We start from the raw sequence: 25,911 nt of genomic DNA, 5'->3' as shown, positions 1-25,911 counted from the left end.
GTGCTCTGCAGAAGCAAGAGAAGTTGGCAAAGCCCACAGCCAGCAGGAAGTCTATTCAAAAGACTAATTAGAGCCACAGAAACCCTCTAGCCCACCAGAGTCTTCCTTAAAGAGTATCTTTAGTAGTTTAGCAGAAATGCTAATGATTTAGTGCATGAGCTACAGAACTACAGCGATTAGTGGGTTAGTGCTCTCATACTGACCGTGAATTGTTGTGAAGCTGATTTACATACAGCTTTATAAGAGAATGCTCATCAGCCACAGGACTGGCTGCATTTATACCCCCAAGTAACCTGAGTGATTCAAACAACGAAACCTTGTTAATACCCTAAAAAGTACACACAGAGACCAGCCTTTTCAGAATGGGTTCATGACAATAAAGGCGATTTGTTACCATTTTAGAACGGATACTGACTTGACAGCTGGTGTGGTATTTTTTATTTTATTTTTTGAATTAAAAAATGCAAATTAAAGTTATAAGAGTTGAAAATAAAAATAATGAGAATAAGTTGTCAAAAACTTAAAAATCCTGCTAGGTCACTGAAACATAACTTACAATAGCTTTTAATATACAAGCAATGTGATTGCTTTACATACCAGGGTACTGTTAACCCTAAAAAGCCAGAACTGACTGCTGCAGCATCATGGAAACTTTTTGTTGTGTAAGGACGTCATACTATTCACTTATAAGAAAGTCTGGGTACCTATGGTTGTGGGGTATTTTTTTTTGTCTCCTGCCTTCAGGCGATTTGCCATTAAGGAGTTCTTCCTCTAGGAGAAACGGAATTCTAATGGCTCAGGGGTCATATATGTTTAATCCTCATAGTTCAGGAAGACAATCAATTGAATTACTAAAGAACACAAAAGTAACATAATCAGGATTTTTTTCATATGTAAAGAAAAACAAGTAGCACAGTAGATAGTGCTGTGGTTATTACTGCAGGTCCCTGGCCTTAAATGGCAAAGCATACGTTTGTTGAATGAGCACAGGGACCTCTTGGGGATAAACAGAAGCAACAGCTACACTCTTAAGGAACATTGCTCTTAATGACCCGCCCTGGAGAGGCCACAAATAGATTATCCTGCCTTGCCCTGGCACATACAGTTCCATATACTCCAACAACAGAAATGAATATGCTTTTGCAGTTTCCCTGCCTGCACAGGCAGCAGATCTGGTCTTGGGGCCTGTGTTGGGAGTAGCTTTCAAAAAGCATCTCGGGTCACACCAAGCAGCTACTTGTGTTAAAATAACCCTGAGAGCTTACAGTTTATAGCTCCTGGTAACAAAATTCATAAATCAAAGTAGTAATAAACCATCTCTACTCTGACACTGCAGTGTTGTACACTGCGGGTTTGGTTTTGGTGTTAAAAAAAAGTAGCCACACATACTCCGAGATTGTGTTTAGTTATTCAGGAACACTGAAGCACTGACATGTACAGCAGAAACCAAGCAATAAAATGCACCCAAGGAAGACATATCACTCATCTTCCCCAGTACGGCAGGAAGTTATTTTTCTGGCACTTTCTCATCTGCGTGCATTGGTAGGCGTACACAGATCTGGCGAACAGCTAGCAAATGCTACACACGTATTTTGGCTGCCAGAGTCAAAATACCAGGCCAAAAAGTACACTCAGCTGCAAGCACCTTCTCTTTGGGATGAATGTTTCTGACCACTCTTTACTGGTTTGTTTGCTGAAGGGTCACCATACACCAAGACTACTTTTTCTCTCTTGTAGCCTTTAATGAAAATCTGAATGGCTTAATGGGAGTAAGGAGGTCTTGCTATATCTTGCAAGTATGAGGACATTTTCCCTTTGTTCATATCAAATCTCGCAGTATGATGCAGGCATTCCCAGTAGGGAATGGCATGTCCCAGTTTCTATTCCCACAGTGCTGCTGCAGAATGGCAGCCCATTTTCAGCCCCTACGGGAGGGTGCCTACGTTGCATGTGAGCATGTTTAGTGGGACGTAATGGTTCAAATGAGAACTGAAGTTCCGTGCTCTGTTGTGAGGAGCTTGGGGTGCCCTAACTCCAGCTCTCCATCCAGGTATCTTGGTATCAGTCCAAAATAAGCAAGGCTTTTCTCTGCTCATGCCTGTAAATTTTATTTTGGGTTTGTTTTTTTCTGGGGGGAATTGAAAATTGAAACCTCTGCCACTCTCATATAATGGTTTAACACAAACGAGGGTAAGAACTCACCTTCTGTTTGCAAAAGGACTTCCTGAGGGAACAGAGTGGGAGAAGAGTGTGTCGTTCATGCTGGTTACAGGTCGGGGGGGCCTAGAAGAAGGCAAAATATCCTGTTGCAATAATTCTGCACAGAAGAAAACTCATCAGCAACAGTATTTACAGAGAATAAAATCAGCTTCTTGTTTAAGTAACATTACTACTAGCATCTTCTACTTTAGGTAGCAAGAATTCCAAATTAAAGATGCTGTGTTTTTAACCAGAAGTCGATAAAAACACACTGTTACTTAGGCCTGGAAAGAAATAATACTTTTGTGTGTGCTGAGGTGAGTTTTAAGCAACTTGCTCAAATTTCCCCCCCACCCTGCTTGGGCAAAATAACCACTATGCCATTTTTTCTTTCCAGAGCCTGTAGTCCATGGTGCAGTCACTGCAGCCAGCCAGCTCGGCTGAGCACTGCTAGCAGGTTCCCTGTGGCAGCGTGGAAGTCTGCAGGGGGCGACTGCCAATAAATTACACATCTTTTCATGAGGTCATCCCTGGCTCCAAGCTCCATGGTACCATATCCACACAGTGACCACAGTGTACCCACAGCCCTCAGTGTCCCATAAAATACATGTAGTACTAAACTGGTTTAACTGCAAAGCTTTCCAACTGGTATATCAAACCCCCAAATCAAAATTTAAAATAAGTGTCTAGTTTAAGAGGACCCACTAATAATGATGGTTTTATTATTACATTCTTTATTTCCTGCCCTTACTAAAAATGAAATGAGAAGGAATATTTCCTCTGCTGTCTTTTATTGTCTACTCTTAAAAAATACTTTTTGCATATTTTTTTCTTCTGAATCCATTAAGGAGAAATTTCCCCTTCTTAATGGACTTCTTATGCAACACTGGGCAAAAAGCATAGACACTCTGGAAAAACTATGTTATTAAAATCACAGGGTTTTCAAACAGATATGGCAGAACCTGAAGCCATCTATAATTCAGACTTCAAATTGCCTAGATTTCAAGACAGTTAATATCTCCTTTAAGCCCTGTGAAAGATCTGTCTTGCTTTCTAAATTCTGCAGATATGCAAATCAAAATATAGTACCCATCTGCAAGATACTCACTGGGCTCTACTTGTGCAAGACAAGCGGTCATTCAAAACATTTGTAAGAAAGGAAGAAAGCCAGTTTTGCACAGAAGTGAACTATTACTATGTATTTTCTTTCTTATTTTGTAACTGTTAAAAAACAAGCATAAATGTAGTCTTTGACCAGTCCAAATGGATTTCTCAGCATGACAACACCACACCGATTTTAAGAAGTTTAAAACTGCTAATAAAAAGATGGCATGTTATTCATTTATACGAAAACATAGTTTTAGCCTAACCCTGCGTCTGCATACCCACACGAAAAACTCCAGTTCTGGTCTGTCACCAATTTGAAAAGCAGCACTTTGTGTTCTGTGTACTTATGGAGAAGTGTTTAATATTATTTTTCATGGACTCCATCAGAGCTAGGAAGAGGCTGGATACTTAGAAACTAATTTTATTTAATGGGTAAGCAACCAGTATTTTGCTGCCTGGGAACTGTAAACTAGTAATTGGTGTAGGAGAAATACACACCAACTACGTGTGACTACTGCATTTTTCCTTTTCTCAATGCAATCAGTGGCCAGTGAACACATTCAAAAACTAACTGGGCACAGGCTGGGGTTTCTGAAAGATGGGTCCAGCCCTGGGCTGTAGAGTCCTACACAGCAGAGGAGAAGGGAGGAGAGGCTGGTTCTCAACGCTGTCCCAGAGAAGGTGGCAGGAGGAGAGGTCCTCTGGCAGAGCTTGAACTCTGCTCTGCCTTGCACCCACCCAGTCCACCTCTGCTGACTTGAGTAGGAAGAAGGTATGTGGCACCCACGGACTTGAGCAGATCTCCACATACACGCTTCAGGTTAATGTCTTCTCCAAGCTTTATCTCAAAATAGTCGTGGAAGAGAAAGTTTCCAACCCCCAAAAGAGCTCTTCCCTTTCACTGTCTATGCAGGGACAATTATTTATTTGGCTCTGGACTCTGATAAAAAGGACTGGTAATAATGAGACTATTGCATTTCTTCCAAGCTTTTTCCTCCAATAAGTGTACTAAAGAAGAAAAATACTCACCAAGTATCTCTTTTGCAGCCAAAATGAAATGGAAAAGACATCATTAATTAAATTGTCAGTTTAATATGTATGTGGTCTAAGTAGTGCATTGGACATACTCCATTCTTATGGCCCTGATTCTGCAAAAAGCATGAGAGCCTCTATGCATAAAAGCTCATTGATCTGTTTACATATGCAGAGTTACTCTTGTGTACAAACATTTATAAACTCCAAGGCTTTGCTAAGGTTTTGTGATTAGCATGAGTTTGTCAACTCTTACATGAAGAAAACTATATTAAACTAATCTGAGATTTCCCCACGCAAGTTTCTTAAAGGCTGATGCCCACTGTCACATTCCTCAGGTTCAGCTTGAATATCAAATGGACGTTCAAATGTACATATACAGTTGTGTGAAGCAATAAGACAAGAACAGACTTTAGGGCAAAGTAAATGAAAACTCAGCTGTTGAGTAAAAATGTATATCTTTCTGAGGTTATTTCTAAACTTCTGGAAGGGAGAGATTAACTTTTCTGATAAAAGTGAGATGATGATAATCAACTTTCCTCAAGGAGGCAGAAAAGACTTAATACTATTGAAATACGTTATGTAATAAATGCATGCCTTGGCATAACACATACCCGCAGTAATAAACCAAATGAAACAGGAGGAATTTTCCAAAGTTTCCCATGCTGGTCTAACCTCTTCACACGGATGTCAAAAATAATGCTCCCACAGGCTCAGATGGAAATGAAGTCAGGCCAGTGCAGAATGCACTTGAAAAATCCCTCCGTGATGCACTGGCCACGCCATTTCTCATCTCTGCAGTCTGGTGTTTCTTTTCGATTGCCAATCTCACATATAGAAAGGAAAAATGACTCCTCCACCAGTGGGAGGAGCTCCTCCATCAGATTAATGACACCTTGGTAACTATTTCTCTAGATGAGCCCTAAATGTGTTTCCTGCTTAATTGAATTTTTTGTGTGGCACCAGTAAACCAAAAAAACCGATGCAGTCTTTCTGTCTGGTACCACTCAAAGGTGGAGTAACAATGAAAAGGAAAGTCTGTATAGTAACGCAGAGAGTACTTGTCCCCATTAAGAAAAGGATACTGTTTTGTTGCCAAAATTCTTCCATTTAATGCACATATAAAATCCTTTTTGCCTGGATTCCTGCCCAGAGCTGTTTGTCTCAACTTCCATTATGTTTAAAAATAAAAATCACATCAGCGAGAAGATATTCTCAATGAGGTACTGTAACATATCTCTCTCCTCAGTTAATGTACGTGAATTATGCTGTAGATCATGCTACCTCCACAACTTACAGGTTTTTCACTCATGTATCATTATAGCCAATATATATTTCCAAGTTATATTGCCTTCAATCTATGAATAAAGAGAAACTCTATCATAAAACAAAATTGATGATGGTTTGTTCTCACATCCAATCACTCTAAATTATGTCTGTATAGTTAGGAAGAAGGGAAGGTGCTAATTTCACAGCAAAGATTTGGAACAGATCCTACTCAATTACGGTACCTTCCCCTTGCCTTGCCCAAATGCTTTTAAACCATTCACAGTAGCCCAGTTTTCACTACCCATTATTTTCTGACATACCCTCAGGCCTTTTGAGGGCCTCCAGCCAACAGGGAACAGAGGCTTCTCTTTCAGTTTCATGCTCTCTGTCTCTTTCCATTTCTCTTAAGGATGGCCAAAATCTGCCCCATGAAATTATCCCTGACTCGCCAGCAGAGCCAGCCTTTGACACCACACACAGCAGTGGGGTAGCTCAGCAGATCCAGCTCTGGGTGATTTCTTCCAAAGCAGAACATCCTCCCATTACACCTCCATAAAGAGGTGCAAGGGTGTTATCTGACAGCCAAGTGTAACAGGGATTTGGCACTATCTATCTGTCAGAAGCACCTCACATTTGAAGAGCAGGGCACTCTTTTACGCATTGAAAAAGTTTGGCCGTAACCACACCATCAGCATGATTTATCCTTAAAATGTCAGGCTGGTTAGATGAACTTTCCAGGTGTCACACGACCCACATTGGCCAGCATGCAGTTGCCCTTAAAGATGCTATATACGAACATTCAGCACTGACAAAAGTAAACATGTATAATAACTACAGACTGGAATAATTCCAGCAGCCAGTGACACAGATATGGAGCATGCAAATACAATTTTAATGGCTGTTGCCTGAAATGCTTCAGCCAGGGCCTCTGGGAAGGCAGTTAAGAAAGATCTTTTCTTAAGATGTATAGCAGAGCAAGGGAAATACTTTAAAGACAGTATCTTCAAAATAATTTTTCCAAGTTAATTTATTTGTAACTTTCTTCCAAACATTGTCTTAATTTTTCCTTGAAAATTTAACTTTTTTTTTTTTTTTTTTTTTTTTTTTTTAAGGACCCCGGAAGCAGAGGTAAAACTGATAAATGAGAAAAATCTGAGCAACTGCCACTATGGACGGTGGACACGCTTTAGAAAAATAAAATCCAAAGTGATGATTTCCCCACCCTGCACAAATATGTTTTCTCCCTGATTTGGGTCTCTTGCTTCCTGCAGAGAAAAACTAGTGACACAAACTACTAGATCAAAAACTAGTTTTGCTTTCCCAAAATATCAAAATGTAAAGATAATAGACCCTTTTCAAGTGACTTAGCAATTAAAGACACAGCTCTTACGCAGAATCACGTAGCTAGCCTTCAGGGCTGGATGAAGCCACAGCTTCACTAAAGTCAGTGAGAACTCCGACACCGATTACAACAAAATTGGTAAGACTTCCCTTTTCCCTGGTGCTTTGTGTCAAGACCTACCTGCCATACACTGAAGTTGAGAGCCTCTAGATGACAAAACTAACGTTCTCAGTGCAAACACACCCCAAAGTGCTAAAACTCATGAAATTGGATGGTTATGTCTTGAGAAGAATGGTGACATACCAAGACCATATCCCCATATTTGGTTATCAGTACATGTCCCACTGACTTTTCAAGTGAAGTCACCCCAGAATAACATTTTTATACTAAATAGCCCTATCAGCAAATTTGCACCTGTGATGCATTGAGCTTGATATGCCACAGCTGCCTCCCATTTTGTTCAGAGCTCTAGTATCTATCCTTGGTTGTAAGCAACTCCTACAACAAAGCTTACTTTCTCTACAGCACACAGATACTTACACAATATGAGCCAGGTTTAGAGGTTTTTCAGGCTGGTCAGGGAACATTGGGTGCAAAGGTTCACGGCTGGAAGCACAGCTTAAAGACTTGCTAAGTGCATTAGTTAGCTTCTTAGCAGGTGATTTCTGGGAGGAACAAGGAAGGTAGAGGTAATCTGGACAAGTAAGGTGCATACTGTTTCTGCTATAGGAAGCACAAAACAACAGGAAGCTCTACAGCTTACATACTATGGACTGACATCCCCTTGCCCCCCTCCCACCCTGAGAGTCTGGTAAACCAAAGACCACTCAGTTTGGAGGAAAGATTACTCTTACCTTCAGGGGCCTTTAGAGTAGGCTTGGGGGAGGTGTATCTATATGGACAGATGCAGTGGCCACAGCTTCTTTGCAATGCTGCGCTTGGGTAGTATGGAAGGAAGGACAGCACAAAGTTCATGTCACCTGGACTGGAGCTGGCTCGTACCTCGCCAGCTTGGAGTGCAAGCAGAACAAATCTGTCTATGCTTGTCCATATAGATACACCGTATGGGACGCCGCTTCCTTACTAAGTTGTGGGCCAGGACAAGGCTGCTATATTTCTTCTCCTCACTAGTATTTCCCTCCTCGGTTCCCTGTACTGTTTTGCTGCTGTTATAAAGCTCTTCTTCCACCTCCCGTGGCCGCTGCAGCCCCTGTCATGCTGGGAAACGGGAAATTTCAGACACACGCATGGTGGGAATTGCCCCATCATGGTGACAACGCGGCAGAAGAGGCTGATGTACTGTCACTGTCACCAAAAGATGGGGAGGTTCTGCACAAGAAGCATGCTTCTCACCCTGAAATCCCATCAGTGAGTCTTAAAAAAAAATAAAAATCACTATTTTCTGCTTTCTAGTTTTGTTTGGACACTCTTGCAGCTGAACATTTTTCTAAGGAAAGGTTCAGAGATCTAGGGTGTCTTTTAGGCTGTGTGAGATATTTTCAGGGAATCCAACCCACCTCTCTCTGATTCAACTTCTCTGCCAGTAAAACAGGGGCAGTGATGCTTACACTGGCTCCTCCCCCTGGAACACAGCTCTATACGCTGAAAATTTAAAAATCTTTCTGGAACTTTACAGGAGTGGTATTGTATGTGTACAAACACATCCTGTGCCGACTTATGACTGTAATCAAGATAATAATGAAATATTTCTGTTACAGAAATCTAACCTAAATATGTAAAGTTCAGGCTTTTTCTCTTTCATTATAAATGTGACTTCACTCCGAATTGAGAACAGCTGAGTTCCACTGCACCCATGAACGCCTTTAACCTGCATGTGGAGCTCGATGCGGATGCATTATGGAGAATGCTAACCAGGTTTGAACAAATGCTAATGAATGCTACAGAAAGGCAATTTCAAACTCGAAGCAAAACATTTGTTTCTGACAAGGAAACATTTGAAACCACTGGGCAGGTAGTCACGTTTTTGTCTTCTGCTGAGCAGGAATCTTAAGTTTTCCAACTACTTCCTGCCTATAATTACAGCTCCCCGGCTACAGCAAAAATGATTTTATAGCACAAATTGCTATTAGGAATGGAGTCAGAGCTACATAGTGGGCACTCTCCTATTCAGAGACTAAACTCAAGCCATTCCTGTCTATGCAGCAAGCAGCAATTAGGACCCACAAAAACAATTAAAGACCCAGATCTGCTGGGAGGCATTGAAGAGCCATGTGACTGGCATACAGAGCAAATCACATCAAATTTAACCCTTGCCTGCCTCCATCAACAGAAAAACAGACATTTTAAAAGAACTAAGTTTCATAACTGTTAAAAAATACACACAAAGTGCTATACAAATATGAGTCATTGCTATATGCATAATTTTCTTTTTTAAATAATAATATGCTTTTGGAATCTTTGAGATTAGTTAGGATTTTTCTGCTGGTCTCTGGATTTGAACCCTGAAGGATGGGGCTGCTCCCTGACCCAGGGCTTCTTCTGGGGCTTTGCTCCAGTCCATGGAGAGCTTCGCCTGCAGGTCTGATGCCCTTTAGAGAAGGTAAACGTAGCTGTTGATACTCCTCATTCAGCTTAGAAAAAGCAGTGAATTATTTTATTTAACAACGGAAAGACTGAAATGTGTTTTTCTCTGCAGTAAACACTACTGTGGATCTAAGCCTGTGACCACGCTCAAATCTACAGTGCCAGGACCATCCCAAATGCTACGCATATGCTGCAGCCACTCGACTGAAAATATTGATGAATGAGCGTTATGTATTCACCACTTCATTTACACGTAGCCAAACAGAGCAAGCCAATGACAATTTTACCGTGACTCCTGTGGGAACGGGAGAAGTTGTCGTGCGCCTGGTGCCCTGCTGCCAGCCCTTCCTGCACTGCCCTCCCACCGGCACGCACCCTCACAGGCGCCCCAGATCCTCACCCAGAAGGGACCATTCCCACCTCCGCGTTCTCCTGACGGCTCCCAAGGCTGGAGCGTCCCTGACAGGGTTGCTGATCCAAACCGGCAGCCCGGCTCCCAGCCTCCCCTGTGCCGGATGGCTGCCTGGAGCTGCGGCCGGGGGCTTCTCCACCGGCTGGAGGGCAAAGCAGTCTGCAGTGAGGCGTGAGCCTTCCCTTACCCATGACGTGTACTCTTTCATTTGGTGCTGGTTGCTGTGGGAACCGCTGGCATGGCCCCTCCAGAAGCAGTCCTGACAGAGCTGGTAATTGTGACACTGCTGGCAGCGGTAGCGAAACCCCATCATGCTCTCGCTGTGGCAGTAGGAACACTCGACAGGGTGGAAGACTGCACAAGAGAAAGAAACGCCGAGCCGTAAACCAAAGCAGAGAAACCCCCAGCAAAAGTTTACGGACAAAGTCCCGAATCGAAGGGTAAATCCCTTCATTGTTTCTAGCATCCGCAGCATCAGATGCCACCTGCAGCTTTGACCCGTGAAAACTAGAGTCGGCGCCCAGCTCCCTGTGCTGAGCCAGGGGCTACGCTTCCCACGCTGGGCCACAAACCCTATGTCACTTCTGAGCTGATACCTGCACCTCCTGCTCGCAGCAGCGAAAAATGCGTTCAGTGTCCCACAGAATCCATGATACAGGAAATTCACACGTGGGAAAATCCACCACACCCTCAGCTGTGTTAGTGAGGGAAGCTGAACGTTTTGCTGTGCTGTGAGGAGCTAAAGCGATGCGCCTCGGAGGAAAAGTCAAACTCAGCTGTCTCATTACTGGAAGCACAAAAACATACTTAGGCATGTTGTTGTCTCTTTAATTACTGCTGTCTCATCTGTACAACTGGCATCATTTCGGTACCTTTATAATAGAGTTGAACACTTAGCTTTGGATGCCCAGATTTGGAAAGCTGGCCATTTGAAGGGACTCTTGTGTCCCTGTTCTCTGTTCCACTCAGAAACAGATACTAACGAGGATGCAAGTCACTGAGCATGCTAAGGCACCAGTCACGACGTTTTGAAGCCCTTTCCTGGCAATACTGCTATTTCTGTTCCTTTCCTCTCACTACAGCCTGTACCCAATTTGCCACGGGGTACTGAACATCTCCTTGTTCCCAGACACCTTCTGCTCTCCTACTGTAAGGTTCAGCCTGGGAGGATTTGGATCAGTGCTGAGCGCGTCAAGGTTTTAATTACTTGCCAGAATTTTGCAGCAGGAAGGGTTGGTGCTTTAGGCTGGGAAATGGTGTGAAGCTGGTGAGGGACAGGGATGGATGACAAGAGCTTGAAGAAGGTGGGGTAAATAGGTAGCTCTGTAGCCAAGAAGGACTTAGGAACATCACCTTATACTCGCTGGTGCCTTTCAGTAGAAAGGGATTTATTTAGTACAAGAACACATACAATTTCCTCCTCCTTGTCTTATCACCTAAAAATGGCTGCACTCCTCAACCCCCCAGCCTTTCTCCAGCCCCATTTTCTTGTTGGAAATATGGTATAAATGTTTTTATTTCTCAACAGGACGAGTACATATGATCTTTTCTTCCTCCTGTCCCCCTTCCCCCATTTCTTTTTCCCTGCAGCGCCCCAAAACTTCAGTAATGCTACAGGTAAACCTTCAAGGGAGCAACAACACAGGAACATTCAACAAGTCCCTTGCATAACAACCTCTGAGGCAAAATATTGGGCTGGAAAATTGTTTACCAAAAAATCTATTTATCTTGCTAAATTAATGTTTTAACATTTTTGTATAAACTTCCTCCATTTTAAAATCTTCCTTTTTCTAGATTTACAGTGTTGGAATAATGACTGTCAGCATCACTGCCTCCTGATGATCAAGAGCAAGAAATGCCACATTAGGAACAAGCACACCCAGCTAAACAAGAGAGTAAAAACGCATTTCTTGTCTTGTCTTTTTTTTCCTATTTTATATTGGCAGTGCTGGTCCTTGTGGACAGCAGAAGCAGGCTGCTTTGGAGCTGAGGAACTCCTCCAGAACTACACGAGGAACTGTGCAGCATTTGTGAGCTACAATTTGGTGGCGCACACGGTGCGATGAGATGCACAGGCTTTCTAGCTCTGCCCCTGCACCTCCAGAGCGGCAGCACCTTCTACAGAAACAGGCTTTGGCTGGAGGACTACATTTGTGAGTCTGGGAACTTTTCCCCAGGTGCTCAAGAAGTTGGAAGGCTGAGGAAGATGCTACTCTTCAGGGACATGCAACACGCACTGTCCAATAATCAAATGGGTTGATCTTCATGGTCCCTTCCTGTCTTTAGTATCTGTGATCTACTCATTTCGGGGAAAGACACCCCTTGAGGAGAAAAAGGCACCTCACAGTTAAATACTCATCATCCACACAAGTAAAGGATAAAGAAGAATCTGGAACTTCCTTGCTCCTTTTCAGAGTATATTGTCTGCCAGTGTGGGCTTAGGAGGAGATCCTTCATAAGGACTTTTTGGCTAGTATTTTGCACTGCACTGGACATCTCCTGCCAAGGATATTGCATGAACGGAAACTGCCAAGCTGTTCCTTCTCTGTTGCCATATGTCATAGCTAATAAAAGTTGTGGCCTTGATATTTTACCAAATGTAAGTGTGTGAATGGATCAAGTCCTATCACTCTTTGCTTATCCAGAGCACAGGAGGAAAGGACATGATTAGGATAATTTCCTGAGCATAGCAAAAATTAAACCATATTCCTGGCCAAATGACGAACAGGATTCTTTAAATATTTTACCAGTGACTGTAAAAATAGCAATGGAAGTCAATGAACTCAGGACAGTAGCTCTTACAAAACCACCTACAGAGTGAGAAAATCATCACACAAAAGTTTACTTTTGTAACTCTTCTTTGGCAGCAGCTCTTACTTACCATTTTCAACATTTGCCAGTCGATGCAGAAGCGGTAACCACACTAGACACTGCGGCGGAGGATCAGACATGAGAGTATCCAAGAAAGTGTTTAATGTGACTTTTTTCTGCTCAAACAAGCAAACAAACATGCACAAAGAATCACTAATTAGACACATCAAAATGATTTTATCTTGCCCTTACAGAAATACTTGGGAATGAGTTTCAGACACTGTTTATTTGTAGCCCTGGTTTACTAAGAAGAAAAAGTGATACCAGCAAAGATTTTCTGGACTATTTTTAGTAGTTATGTATACTACTGATGAGTAACACTCCTTTTCACAAGGCTGGGATGGGGACACCTAGCTCCCATTTCCCTGAAGACTCTCTTCTAAAGTCATTGCCTGAAGATGCTTTGTGAATAAGGCCGGCACTCAACTGTTCATGTTCTCATGTGTTATGAATACCCTATAATGAGTACAAGTGCGTGTAGGGCATCGCTATGTATTACCAACTTTCACATGAAAAGCCACTGCAGAGAATGACTGATGGTACTCCAACAAAGAAAACGAAAGAAAATAATGACAAGGGAGTATAATTTCAAAACAAGTATAGGGTAAGGACAGACCATCACAGGCAATTGTGTTACTGTAATTTAAGAAACTACGCTTGTCTTTTGAGTGAGAGCAACTAGTTCTGGGTGGGCTCTGATTGTGGGATGTTGTGTTTGTGTACACTCAGGGACTGCAACTGTTCCTAAACTCTCCACACCTGTAAGCACTTAAAAGGCCTATGCCCCTTTTATCTTTCAAAGACATTTAAACGCTAAAATATCCCTGTTGATTTAAAAAATGTAATCTAGGGCCTTAAGCTTCTTAGGCGTCTGGAAAAAGTCAGCACAAATCTTAGTCCATTTGTTTTTTTCAGACCTAGAGGTGATATTTCAGCCTGAGGTATTGCCACCATAAATACTTGCTTTTTCCGACCTAGTATACCAGCTACATAAGTGTGTACTAAAGTACACAGCTACTGGGTGGCCAAGGACAGAGAGTCCTTAAGAAATTCTTACCTGTGAGGGTGGTGAGACACTGGAACAGGTTGCCCAGGGAAGCTGTGGATGCCCCATCCCTGGAAGTGTTCAAGGCCAGGCTGGATGGGGCTTTGAGCAGCCTGGTCTAGTGGGAGGTGTCCCTGCCCATGTCAGAGGAGTTGGAACTAGAGGATCTTAAAGTCCCTTCCAACTCTAACTCTTCTATGATTCTATGAAATCATCAACTAAACCTTCCTTTAAAATAAAATTAAAATGCAAAAATATAGAGTTCTGTGAAGAATGTGTGCAGATATAATTTATAGACGTACATATTTAAGTAGCATTCCCATATCCAAAGGGATTGCTAAATTTTCATATTTGATTGCATAAGCTACTGCTTTAACTTGCTAAAGAACTGTGGTTACCCCATGAGGAAGCAAAACAGCAGCTATGCAGTGACATGTATCATCTCCGTGTGTTGTGGAGTGCTTTTAAGAGCTGAGATTTCCAGATGGAGTCTCTGTACTGCATTTATATAAATTGACACCAGATGTAAAGAAAATCATTATTTCTCTTATGCACTGATTGATTAGTGGAAAACATCTCACTCTGCAACAGTCTCAGGGCTGAAATATTGCAAGATATTGGGAAATACATGAAGGTATTTGTCCCTAAAAGAAGAGAAAACACTTCAGGCTAATTGTGAAAATGGTCTTGATTCTTTTGTAAACAGAAATAGCCAGAATATGAGTTCTAAATCTCACTGAAATACTATCTTTTCCCACAATACTTGTAGCTTGAAAGTCCAATCAATCAGTTATCACCTGCTTGTTGCATGAATGATCTTCCCAGCCATGGAGAGTGGATAACCACTCCTTGAATAGGCATCCTATGCTATAAGCTCAGGGAAAAGCATCTTTCTTTTGGAGATCTGCTGTGGACGTTTAGCATAGCTCTGCTGACCAACGCCGCCAGCAAATGTCTATACTGTCTGCAGCAGAACTGAGAACAGGAGGAGAAAAGGCAGAACAAAGTCTATGAAAAGAAAGGTCCTCCAGTGGCCCGTACTGCAGAGCTGAGTAGCCTTAAGTCTTCCCTCTGCTCTTGAAGGCAGCTAAGTTGGCAGCAAACACACAGCTGGTCTAAACAAGCAAATGGATGGGGAGACAAGAACAGCTCTTCCACAATGCAGTAGGCCTTTTGAAAGCAGCTATAATTTAAAACCTGATTTGCACCAAATAAAAGCAATTTAGCTTCACTGACAGCTTTATGGCCAGACTCCTCTGGTGGTCACTGATTTTATGGATTAGAGAGTGTCCCTTAAAAGGAGCAGAGCAAGCTCCATGTATTTTAAAGGCATATTTTCCTCCTGCAGTTTTTTTCAGCTGCTGGGAAAGCTGAAACTGAAAGCTGTTTTCTAAATATATGCCACATGCAGATGGAGTCTAGGTTTGTGGAATAACACTTAGCCAAGTGCTAAGAAAACTAAGTTCATGTCTACCTTTTTAATTTGGGATAAAAAAAGAGAGATAAAAAGTGGTTTTTTTTGTAATAATAACAACACTTCTAAATACAAATACAGTATAACATCATATTAAACCTACCCATGGGGGAAAGTGGTGGCTGTAAATTCCCTTTTGAGCCACAGATTTGTATTCTGAAACATTAAGTCACTTGCTCTGGCATTTCTGTTCCATAAATCTGCTCATGAGGAAATGCGATTGTTTCTATTTTGAATAGCCATTCAATCTAGTAGTCGTCCACAGACGGAAGAAAGTACATGGTTTGATCAAGTAAACCAGTAGAATTGGGGAATAATAAAACATTTCTGCAATAGGAAAAATCCTTTCAGATGCAAACAGAAATGGATTTGACACCGTGAGCAGAAAATCATTCCCAGAATTTTTTCTTTCCCTGAAACTGAGGAATCTATGTATCAGTGGGCTGAAAGGCTTCTGGTAAACAAAAGTGATCCATACTGAGAACAACAGAGAGAGTGCCAAACTTATTCCAAGGTATCAACTTTTGATAACACTAAGTGCAATATGAGGGGGTGAGGGAATGACCTACAGTGTGATTAAGACTGTGGCTATCATTTATCATAGGGATATGTTGTTCTGAGTCTGAAGATGTAATGAGAATTACATAAAGTGAATTTCAGTGAAAAATTAGACTAGATTTACAGGAGCACTTGACTGCCTACAGATGCAAAAGGGCAGCTTCACTGTGTAAATTCTTCAATGTAAGATGAAGTGCTGTCTTAAGTCTCCCTCTGTGAAACAAGGCTAGTTTCATATATGCAAACGTTATGATTTAAAATTATTTGGGAGATGATTCAATAAATGAATTTCAACAATGCCTTTCAGTTGACTGGAGTGCCTATTGATTAGTAAGGAAACTGAGGGAAAACAAAAAATAAGACTCCGTTTTGCATGAAAATGACACCATTTATGCTCCATTCAACTTATTTGTTCAACAGTATTCAGTTAGGGAATGGAAGGATAAAGAGAAGGAAAATACCACTTTATTTCTAACATTTTCCCAGTTTCAGCATCTTCCCTTACTTTATATTTATGGAATTACACAGTGTGATGTGTGGCAAGAGCCAGAGGAATCCTCTCTTTCTCCACTGGAGAAATGGACAACCAGCCCCAATTATGGGTTCTTCTGCAGTGCTAGGTATTAGATGCAGCCAGCGTACTGTACTCAGTGCACCTACAGAGTCCCGTGAGTTGTGGAAAAATCTCGTATTTTCTTCAGGATCAATTCATTGCTTTCCTGACCCTATCTCACTGATGTTATCTGTAAGAGACTAGAGAATTTCTAATACCTACTGACTCCCATTTCAATAATGGTTTAATGCAATTTTCTTCTCACCCGTAAAGTTCTTGTGTGTGTACAATACGTAGCTTGATTTTTCAGTTGGAGTTGAGCTTTGTATGGAGAAGTTAAAATCTCATACACGTTTACAGCAACAACAACTAACTGGAGTGGAGGATTATATGTCTTGGGGTATTTACATCATCTAAATGTAAGCATCTAACTTCGATGCTTAAATTAGGAAGCTAGTCTCCTCAGCCTCCCTAATTTAGGAACATGTAAGTTAAGATCCTGCTCTGAGTTACCTTTTGACTAAGCCTCTCTCTCCTCCACAGTGATATGGAGAACCTACGGATACTAGCTTCCTATAGAAGGCATCATGCCAGAAATTAGCACAGTGGACCTCCCCTCCACCCAGCCATTCGTTTCCTGGGCAAATATGTGCACATGCGTAAGAAAGGAAGAAAGTCATGGCCTGCTTAGAGGGGTGATTGAGATCCTATGTCTAGGATGCTCACTCTTCCATTTACCTGTTGCGAGAAACAGGATTTTGCTGATTGCTCAGTATAACCAAATGAAGGCCCTTCGAAAACAGCCGTGGGCAGCTTGAGAACCTCCCGCAGAAACATGTCGTATCTGCCATAAACCATCACTCCACTGGAGTCAGAAATCATTGAGAAAATATCTGAGGCGGGAAAAGACAAGAAAAAGACACAGCAACTTCAGTGAGAGCTACATATTTGCTCTGAATTCAGTATCATCTGATTTGAACCAGAAGTGCTAAATAACATGTTCTGCTTATGGAAACCTCCATAGAAACCCCTCTCAATAGAAAAAAAAGGGAATGATTTACATATAAAAAAATCTAAAATAAATTTACATATAAAAAAAATCAATAGCTGATTTTGATATTAAAATATGCCTGCTTATTTTTCATTGTGTGTGGTCATTTTTTAAAGTGAAGTCTGATGCATGGCATGAGGTTGTAATTTAATCAGATAAGAAGAATTTAATTTGACAAGATACGCAACATCAGTTCTTTGCCTACTGCCGGCTTACCATGTCAAATCTAAATCTTGACAATAAGTTCATTAAGTCAGTTATTATTGTTTTGGATGCACAAAGCACTGAAAGTCTTTCAAATGCATTACTTTTCAGTCTTCTCCTTTTTTTTTTCTTTTTTGCTTATGTATAAAAATATTGCAGTTTTATTATTCCAGAGGTGCACGTTTCTCAGCCTTTACCTTTCTCTTTGTTTAAAATTATCCTAAGTTCAGCAGGGGATCATAGACTAAGGAACATTTTTCATTTTTCAGGCTGTCATGTCAGCTACAGGAACCTGGAAGGAAAATTCAGACAACAGGACCCTGGGACGTGGCACCTGAAGAATCATCAGGACACTCCAGTCTTCCGCTGGATGGACCCTGCTCCTGTTCTTAAAACAACCTATGGAACAGTGCTCAATTTATGACAGTGTTCAATTTATAATTTAAGTTCAGCCTGTCTTTGAGTTTCTACATCGATATAATATATTAAAAAATGGCACCAAATCTGGAAGACTACATTAGCGCCTGGGATTTCTACTTGTCTACTGTAATCAACAACAATTCGTAAACTCAATTTTCTTTGGCTGTGGTAGAAGGCTCGGAGGAAACTGAAGGTTAACATTAATCCTTTGGTCAAAAAGTCTGGAAAATGGTGTTCTGGACCTGAGCTACAGACATCATAGCACTTAACAGAAAGTCTTTCATTGCAGTTACAAGGAAACTATGCCTTGGCCATTGGGGAACTGGGATTAAATCCTGTGAAATGAGAATCTGTTCTCCAAAACAGATGGAATTAGTATACGCCCTATGGGAAGAAATATAAATAGTGCATAAATATATTGTACTTCTAAGTGTGAAATGGGAGGGATGTTATTCAGAAAATGTCTGAAGAAATTGCTAAATGATGCTTCATGATGTTGAACATTCGAGGCACTTACCTGTACTCTGAATTCAATCATCCCAAAGGAAAAAAAAAATAAAATCCACCAATCAGAACCTCAATATATGCAATTTGCCTTCAAAAATGTGAAGTTCAGCCAAACATTTAAGGGTATTTTCTTGGGAGATATATACATAGTGTAAACCCCAAATCCAACCATCAAACTATAACTTATCCAGATTTCCTCTTTCCTACCTGTACTGTTATCTCTCAAGTACAACAATGATTAACAGGTAAAAAATGCCACCCAAAAGACTTACATCTTAACTTGTCCATGATCTTTCCTCCACAGAGAGTTGCCAAGGCCATTTTGACAGCAAAAACGGAAATTTTACCATGTCCTTCCCTGTTCAAAAGTAGAAAGTAGACATATTTTATATGTTCATTTCATAACATGGACCTCTTTCCATTTAAAAAGTGTATCATTGACGTGATGACATATTGTAATCCACACTGTATGTGGATTGACATACAAAGAGATAAGGCCTTTAAAATCAAAGTTTGTTTTGTGGGAACACACATCAGTACATTGTTCTGTAAAGATCTCAGAACAGATTTATTATGTATGTGAAGCTCAGTATTAAACTGCTTATCTCATTATACACTAAGGTGATGATTATTACTGCTATTTGTGCTACAGTGGCACTGGAAGGCACCTACCACATTCATGGTCTCCCTATCCTAAGTGCAATGTGTATCTTCTGTCCCTAGGAGATTACAAATAAGTGCAAAAATCAACACTGGGAACAAAAGTGAAAAAGCAGAAAGGGCTCACAGGACTAAGTCCTGACAATTGCCTTTTAAATGGTACACCTGACCCCCATGAATCTTTAAGAACTTTGCTGAAAAATGGGGAATATACCTGCATCCAGAATGACATTTGTTGTGATATGCAAAAGAGTGCTGTCCCTGCTTTGTTCAAGTTGGGCCTATGCCTGGCTCTCTACTTTCAACTTAAAATGCATAATGCTATTAAACCCCAAATGCACGCAGGAGGATGCCTTGGGGCAAATAGACGTAGCTTTTTCTGTAAATGCAGTCACTTTCAGGTAAAAATAAAAGCCTTTTTGTTCTCCCTGGAAGGATCAGACCATATACTGCACTCTCAGGACACCGCGTTCACCTTTAGCACATTGCCAACTCTTTCTTCCACTGTCTCGAAGCACGCAATGGCTTAACTTTATTGCTCCTCTTGCTATCTCGTTCTCCCTCTACAGTCATGATGGTCCCCAATGATTACCTGCCATTATAGAAACCTTGGTATATTTGAGCTGCGTGAGTCATACATGACTTCACACACTGCAAGGTGCTCTTACCTCCTAAAAGACCTATCCCCCCAATTTAGGCAAAACTAAGCCCAGTGTTGACAGGAACGTCAGAACAAAAATGCCGTAATGTTCAGTCCCTTTCCAAAGATGAGAATGAACATGGTCTCCTAAGTTCATCTGCTTTTTAATGTTCTTTTTTTTTTGGCATCCAAACGGTGAAATGTGTTTTTTCTTGGAATTCTCAGAGTCTTACTATAAGGCAGTAAGAGTCCACTGTTGCACTGGAGCAACTTTTATCTGTCATCCAAACTCCTTTGCATTACTTAATAGCTTCTCATATGCCTGTTTAATGACATCAGTGAGAACACATTGTCATCATGCTTTAAAAAAGAGACAGTCATCCAATATTTGTGAGCTTAGCAAAATGGCACCTGTGTCTCCTTCTAAATTCTGCTGATAGGGCTAATAATGACCAGATAATAAAGTTTTGTCTCATTTTTTAGAAGCAGAGTTTCTGTGATCTTCAGTCTTTATCAGGGAACGTTACGTTTCTAAGAGATTTCCTGTTAAAATATATACAATTATGTCTTACATAATGTAGTCTAACTGCACTGGCAATAAAAAATATAAAACACAGAAATATAGAAATTACAGAAATTTAGCTCTTCATCAATATTTTTGAAATTACTCTGTTGATTGCCACTCTTAATTCTAATGAAGAATACTGTGTCAGATGATAAACTGATTCTGGAAAGACACAGAGTTTATGACTGTGTCTCTCTCTCTGCAAGCCCCAAAGCAGACTAATACAGTAACATATACATATATAGCAGACATGAACGGTATACCCATAACAGTACCTTAAAGCATGCTACATGCTTCACTATTCTTTAAGTCACTCAGACTTTAGAAAATGAAGCAGTTCCCTAAGCTTGGCTAAGTAATAATCTTTAAAGTTCGGTGAATTGAATTTTGTTCTACATCAGCCTAACCCATGATTTGCAATATTAATTCTAAATATTCTTTACACTCATTTAAAATTCTGCTTTCTGTCAGAAAATCAAATAGAGATATAGACAAAAAGAAATAAATTCACGACTTCAGTATTTAAGAAATAAATCTTTACTATGTTCTTTAATGATGGGTTTTGTGCACATTTTCATTATATTGTGTTCCCTTTGACTGGCTTCATAAGATTAAAATCACAGTATAGGAATTTCCAGTCTTCTGTATTTCCATCCTTCGTTGACTGGATTCTAATTTGCGTAAACCAGGACCTACAATGCTACAGCTGAGAATTTGGTCATTTTCTATTCTTCTTGTGCGTGCTACCTTTTAGACCTTTGGGAATTTTTCTGCACTGTTTCATCATGAGCTTTTCACCTGCCTTTAAAAGAGCTAGTTATACTTAAGAAAAATAAATGCTAAGTGGAAGCAATGGTGTTATTAAGATGCAATGGAAGAATTACAGGAAAAAATAAAGCCCGTATGGAAGTGCTTCAGATTTAGAGTATTCTTCCCAGTAGGTTTAGTTACATTTACTAATAGGATTCTATTATTGAATGGCAGACACATATCAACTTGCCTTCGGCTTTCCACCCCAAAGCCATTGGCTTTTTCCATACTTAAACAGTTATGGAACAGAAGAACAGAAAAAGAAAAGATTTGATTTATCTCTTCTATCTCTCTGTTTGAGCTGATTAGTTTTGACACTGTATTTTGTATCGGTCATTTGTATTCATAAAAGCATCACTAGAGCCAGTATAAGTTCAATTTGCCCTTCAAATATATATGTGTGTGTGTGTGCACACATATACACACATACATATTTAAATATATATGACTGATGAACAGACAGGATAATGGGGCCTGAGAATTGCCAATATCATTTGGATACAGAAGTGCCCTAAGCTATGTCTAAGCACTACAGATGCCCTTGACTGGCAGCATGGGGGCCTCGCAGTGTTTGCTGCATAAAAGCAAATCCTGAAACAGTGGCTCATAGCAGCATGGAGATCTCTATTGAAGTCGGTGCTCCCTGCAAGAAGCTTTAGGCTGGCCAATGCAAAGAGATAAAAATTTTACTAGTGGAAATAGGAGAGGACAGAAAACATTTTGATTTTCTATAGCACCTCTCTTCCTGAGGTTACTCTTCAGATCCCTACAGAAAAGCACTAGAAGCATAAATGATGGCAAAGGCAAACCTTGACACTGATGTGCACTTAGCAACAACGCAGGATGGAGCACTTAGGAAAGGGAATGATGGCCAGGGCTTAAGGTTATCTCCTGCTGCTTGGGGAAAAAAAAGGGCAAAAAATAACACAGGCTTTTAGACACCAGAGAAGAGCAGAAGGTTTCCTCTTCAAATGCATGGCTGCAGAGAGAGACAGCATCTCCCCAGAGCAAGGAAGCCCCATGGACTGACTGCCTGATAAATCCACAGACCATACAAGGCTAAGTCCAGCTCCAGGGCCTGAATTTGCCTTTTGGGTCAGCAAGGAGAGCGGTACCAAATGGGAGACACTGTCGTTTGTCAGGATCTCTACAATACTTGTACTGAGACAGCCATATGGTGGGAAGACTATAAAGAAATAACGTCACATCTTTTAGAAATAGCAAATGTGTCCCATGAAAGGGACAACGAGAAAATATGATTTTCCTCATTAACTAGGCATGAAGCGGTGCTCCCCAATACTTTAAGTTATATTTTCCAAAAGTAACAAAATTTCTTCAGCTACTTGTGAGCCTTCTACTGCCCACCTTAATCAGGGCAGCCAATTCTGAAATGTCAGAGGCTGTAGTTACAAATTCCCATTTTCACAAACAGGTTTCAGAGAGGAAATTTTATTGGAATCAAGCAAAATTCTTTCATTTAGGAGAGCAAAATGCATAATGACCAAATCTCTGAAATGCATTTTTTTGCTGGACTTCCTTCATAAAAGCTAGCTGGCCTGTACGGCTTTCAATGGTTAGTGGAGAAGGGAATTAAACACTTGACAGCTCTGAACAGATGGATGAGCAAGAAGTTAAACTTCCAAAACAGATACATCTTTATGTATTGAACTCAGTATGATTCAAATGTGCATTTGATTAAACACGGGCACGAATATTTCCTCTTCTCTTTGTAGAAGTCAAGCCCCTCCAGTTAGACTGGGTCTGTTTCACAGCCCAGAGCTCACAGTTCCATTCGTAGGACAGGTATGTCAAGGGACAGAGAAAAATCAGCTATGATCTCCTCAGTTAAACTCTGCAGCAGGAATAGCCGTATTGCAATACTGAGCCAGTGCTGAAGATGATCTAGCACAGAATATTTTACAGTCTGTTTAAAAAGAGTCTTTTTGGGAACCGCTCGATTGAATGAGGCTGACATTCCACCCAGCTGCCTGCGCAGGCTTTGACGCCAGCCTGGGATGAATTTTTCAGAGAGGTTTGAACTTGTCATTTTTTTATATACTACTTGTGTGCCAGTGAAGGAAGTATGCTATTATTTCATAAACCCAGTTAATCACCTTAGACCTTGAAGCAAAAGCTATTGCCCAATTTTATCGTGCAGTCAAAAACGCAGGTCAGGCATGTTTTTGTCCAGGTTCTTTAAAGTCTGACCGCCTCATTCTGCTCACTGGTTTTGGTCTGTTGGGTCCTCTACAACATGATGCTGACCTTCGTGCGCTAATAGCAAATCAATTTTAATGACATTTCTGTTTGTGAATTTTGATTTTGTTGTCTTGCAGTTCGATAAGGTTGCACTTTGGTTTTGGCTGAGCATGTAGGAGCACCGGAGTCAGTGTCACATGAAATCTTATACACTATAATTTTTCTTCCCTTCAGGGTTGAGCAGCAGGGAAATATAATTATCTGTAGGCTTAATGAATCCCCAAGGCTGTGAAAAAATCATCAAAAAATTGGGATGAATGTTCATACAGGCAGTGGGCAAGTTGGCCCACGTGCCACCGCATTGCACCATGGTTCCTCTTAAGTTTCTAGCTCCTGAGAAGACATCTGTGTTGCAGGCCTAGGGAAATACTCTAGAAAATACTCTAGGTGGAGAAGCCTGTCAGGTTTTCAGCAGGCTGTAAACAAAGGAAGAAGCTCCGTTTAAAGCTTGGAGGATCTTCAGCCAGCACGGTACACGTGGGGCAATATATATTAACTAGAACTAAATAAATGACAGTGGTAGGCTTATTAAGATTTTAAATCACACATTAACTTGTCCCTTGTGGTCCTTTCATATACGCTAAGTCGCAGACTCCATTTCTCCACTCTCTTTGCATTTCAAACAGGACGTGAGAAACTGCACAACCTTTTCTGTACCTGCCCACAGTACAGGAGGAGCAGCCATTGTTCTGTGTAGCCACAAATACCAAAACTATCCATGATCACTTAGAACAGCCTTCTCATTTATACTGAAGAGCTATTTGGTCTTGGTCTACTGTTTTGGTCTTAGAAAACTATTCTGGGTTTTTCAGGGGTTTGGGATTTTTTTTTTGGTTGTTTGTGTTCACAGAATGAAATGTGATCATATTAACATTCATCAATAAACATAAAAAATAGTTCCTCAGTAGCCACCTAGAAATTTGGATAGCCTTTCTGCAGGTCAACAGTTTCCTTAAAACACAAGGCTAAGAAACAGAAGAGTGAACCCATATCAAAAATAACAAGATTATTTTAGATGTGATGGTTGTGATTTCAGTATGGTTCATGCACCTACTAAAATTCCTTTTTTTCATTGGAGAAGACTGCAAGCAATTTAGTTTCACTGTCCAGATTTTATAAATGAGGGGAGAGTGAGAAAAAGACTTCATCTCACCTCACAGTCCCCCTCCTGCTCCCCCTATATGCAATGTATTGCCTCTCTGTGAGCATGGGACCACAAGAAGACCTTGCTCCTCCTACCAACTTGTAGCCTTCATCAGTGAAGGACCTTTCTGCTGCACTGCAGGGGACAGGAGGAAAGGGAGCAACACAGGAAGCAGAGCTATCAGGTCTGATTAGACCCCAGCAGCTCTCACACCATCCCTGTAGCATGTAGAGCCACCTCCCTCCCTCTGTTTCCCAGATACAGGAAAATCTGGACCACCAGATCTGTTGCTAAACCAACACCAGACCCAAAACTTCAATAATTTGAACCATACTAAAGGGTAGGGCACATTTTGAGAATGAGATGCTTAACTTTTATGTCTGTATCTGTGATAGGTGTCCAAACTTCCATTACAGTAAAGAGAGATCTTGTTGACACACATCTCTGTGAAGCCTGAACTTCGATATCTCAGATTGCACCTGAACATCACCCCAGATGTTTGGTGCATTTAAAAAGGGGTGATAGGCTGTCAGTCCCTCTCTTGGTTCCCAGAGCTGGGAGCCTGTTCCTGGGGGTCCTTTGGGTGTCTCTGTCCTTCTGGGAAGTGCATCCTGTGCACCCTGCTTGGAGGCAGCGCGACAGACTGAGTTTCTGCTCAGTGAATGGAATGCGGGTCACAGCCTCCTCACCCCTGGGAGGTCCTTACTGGAGCCCAGAAACAGGTCACGACCCACAGCACACGGGATGTTTCCAAGGAAAGCAAAACCTTGCGCCTTTAAGGACATTCTCAGTTTCCCTACAGGGGAGTAAAATCCTCTCCTCTGCAAGTAGCCTTGACGTCTGGCTGAGTTCTCCACCCCTGTTACAGCAAGCTACAAAACAAGCACATTATTGCAGGTCTTGCTTCCACAGTCCTGGGTCTTTCCTTGTGCTTACCAGCCGGGAAGCAGTTTGCTTGCGGCATGCACCAATCCATGCGTTCGGACATTTTTGTTGTCCTTTAACATTCTTGTCACAGCCACAATGGTACAAATTAAATTGCCTGTTCCTTCTTTTACTGCCCTTGAGGGGAGAAGAATATTCCTGAAGTTTAGGGTTTCACAACGGCTTGGCTTCTTTTTTTTCCCCTCGGAGGGGCCAGAGTGGAGGTTGGGTGCAGCCTCATCATGTGGAACATCTACTTTTTCTCCCTGTTGCCATGGCAACTGAGCTGCTGGCTGGTCTAGCTCTGAAAGGTTCTCGATG

General features: G+C 41.2%; 1 protein-coding gene across 40 annotated transcripts in view; it reads right to left on the bottom strand.

Moving 5' to 3' along the window:
• The window catches only part of DTNA (dystrobrevin alpha), a 224,159-nt gene that overhangs the window by 42,243 nt on the left and 156,005 nt on the right, over positions 1-25,911 (bottom strand). For 20 of the 40 annotated variants that reach the window (XM_074576942.1, XM_074576941.1, XM_074576938.1 and 17 more), the window contains 7 exons: positions 18,861-18,946; positions 17,145-17,299; positions 12,787-12,892; positions 10,093-10,259; positions 7,490-7,614; positions 2,203-2,283; positions 204-293 (listed from right to left, as the gene is read on the bottom strand). In XM_074576942.1, coding sequence (XP_074433043.1) covers positions 204-293; positions 2,203-2,283; positions 7,490-7,614; positions 10,093-10,259; positions 12,787-12,892; positions 17,145-17,299; positions 18,861-18,946 — 810 coding nt within the window. Of the gene's footprint in view, positions 1-203; positions 294-2,202; positions 2,284-7,489; positions 7,615-9,913; positions 10,260-12,786; positions 12,893-17,144; positions 17,300-18,860; positions 18,947-25,911 lie in introns of those variants that run through there. The other 20 variants (XM_074576955.1, XM_074576951.1, XM_074576950.1 and 17 more) reach the window with 3 other exon arrangements.

This window comes from Larus michahellis, chromosome 2 (assembly GCF_964199755.1).
Source record: "Larus michahellis chromosome 2, bLarMic1.1, whole genome shotgun sequence".
NCBI classification, from domain to species: Eukaryota; Metazoa; Chordata; class Aves; order Charadriiformes; family Laridae; genus Larus; species Larus michahellis.
This window is presented reverse-complemented; position numbering and strand designations above follow the sequence as displayed.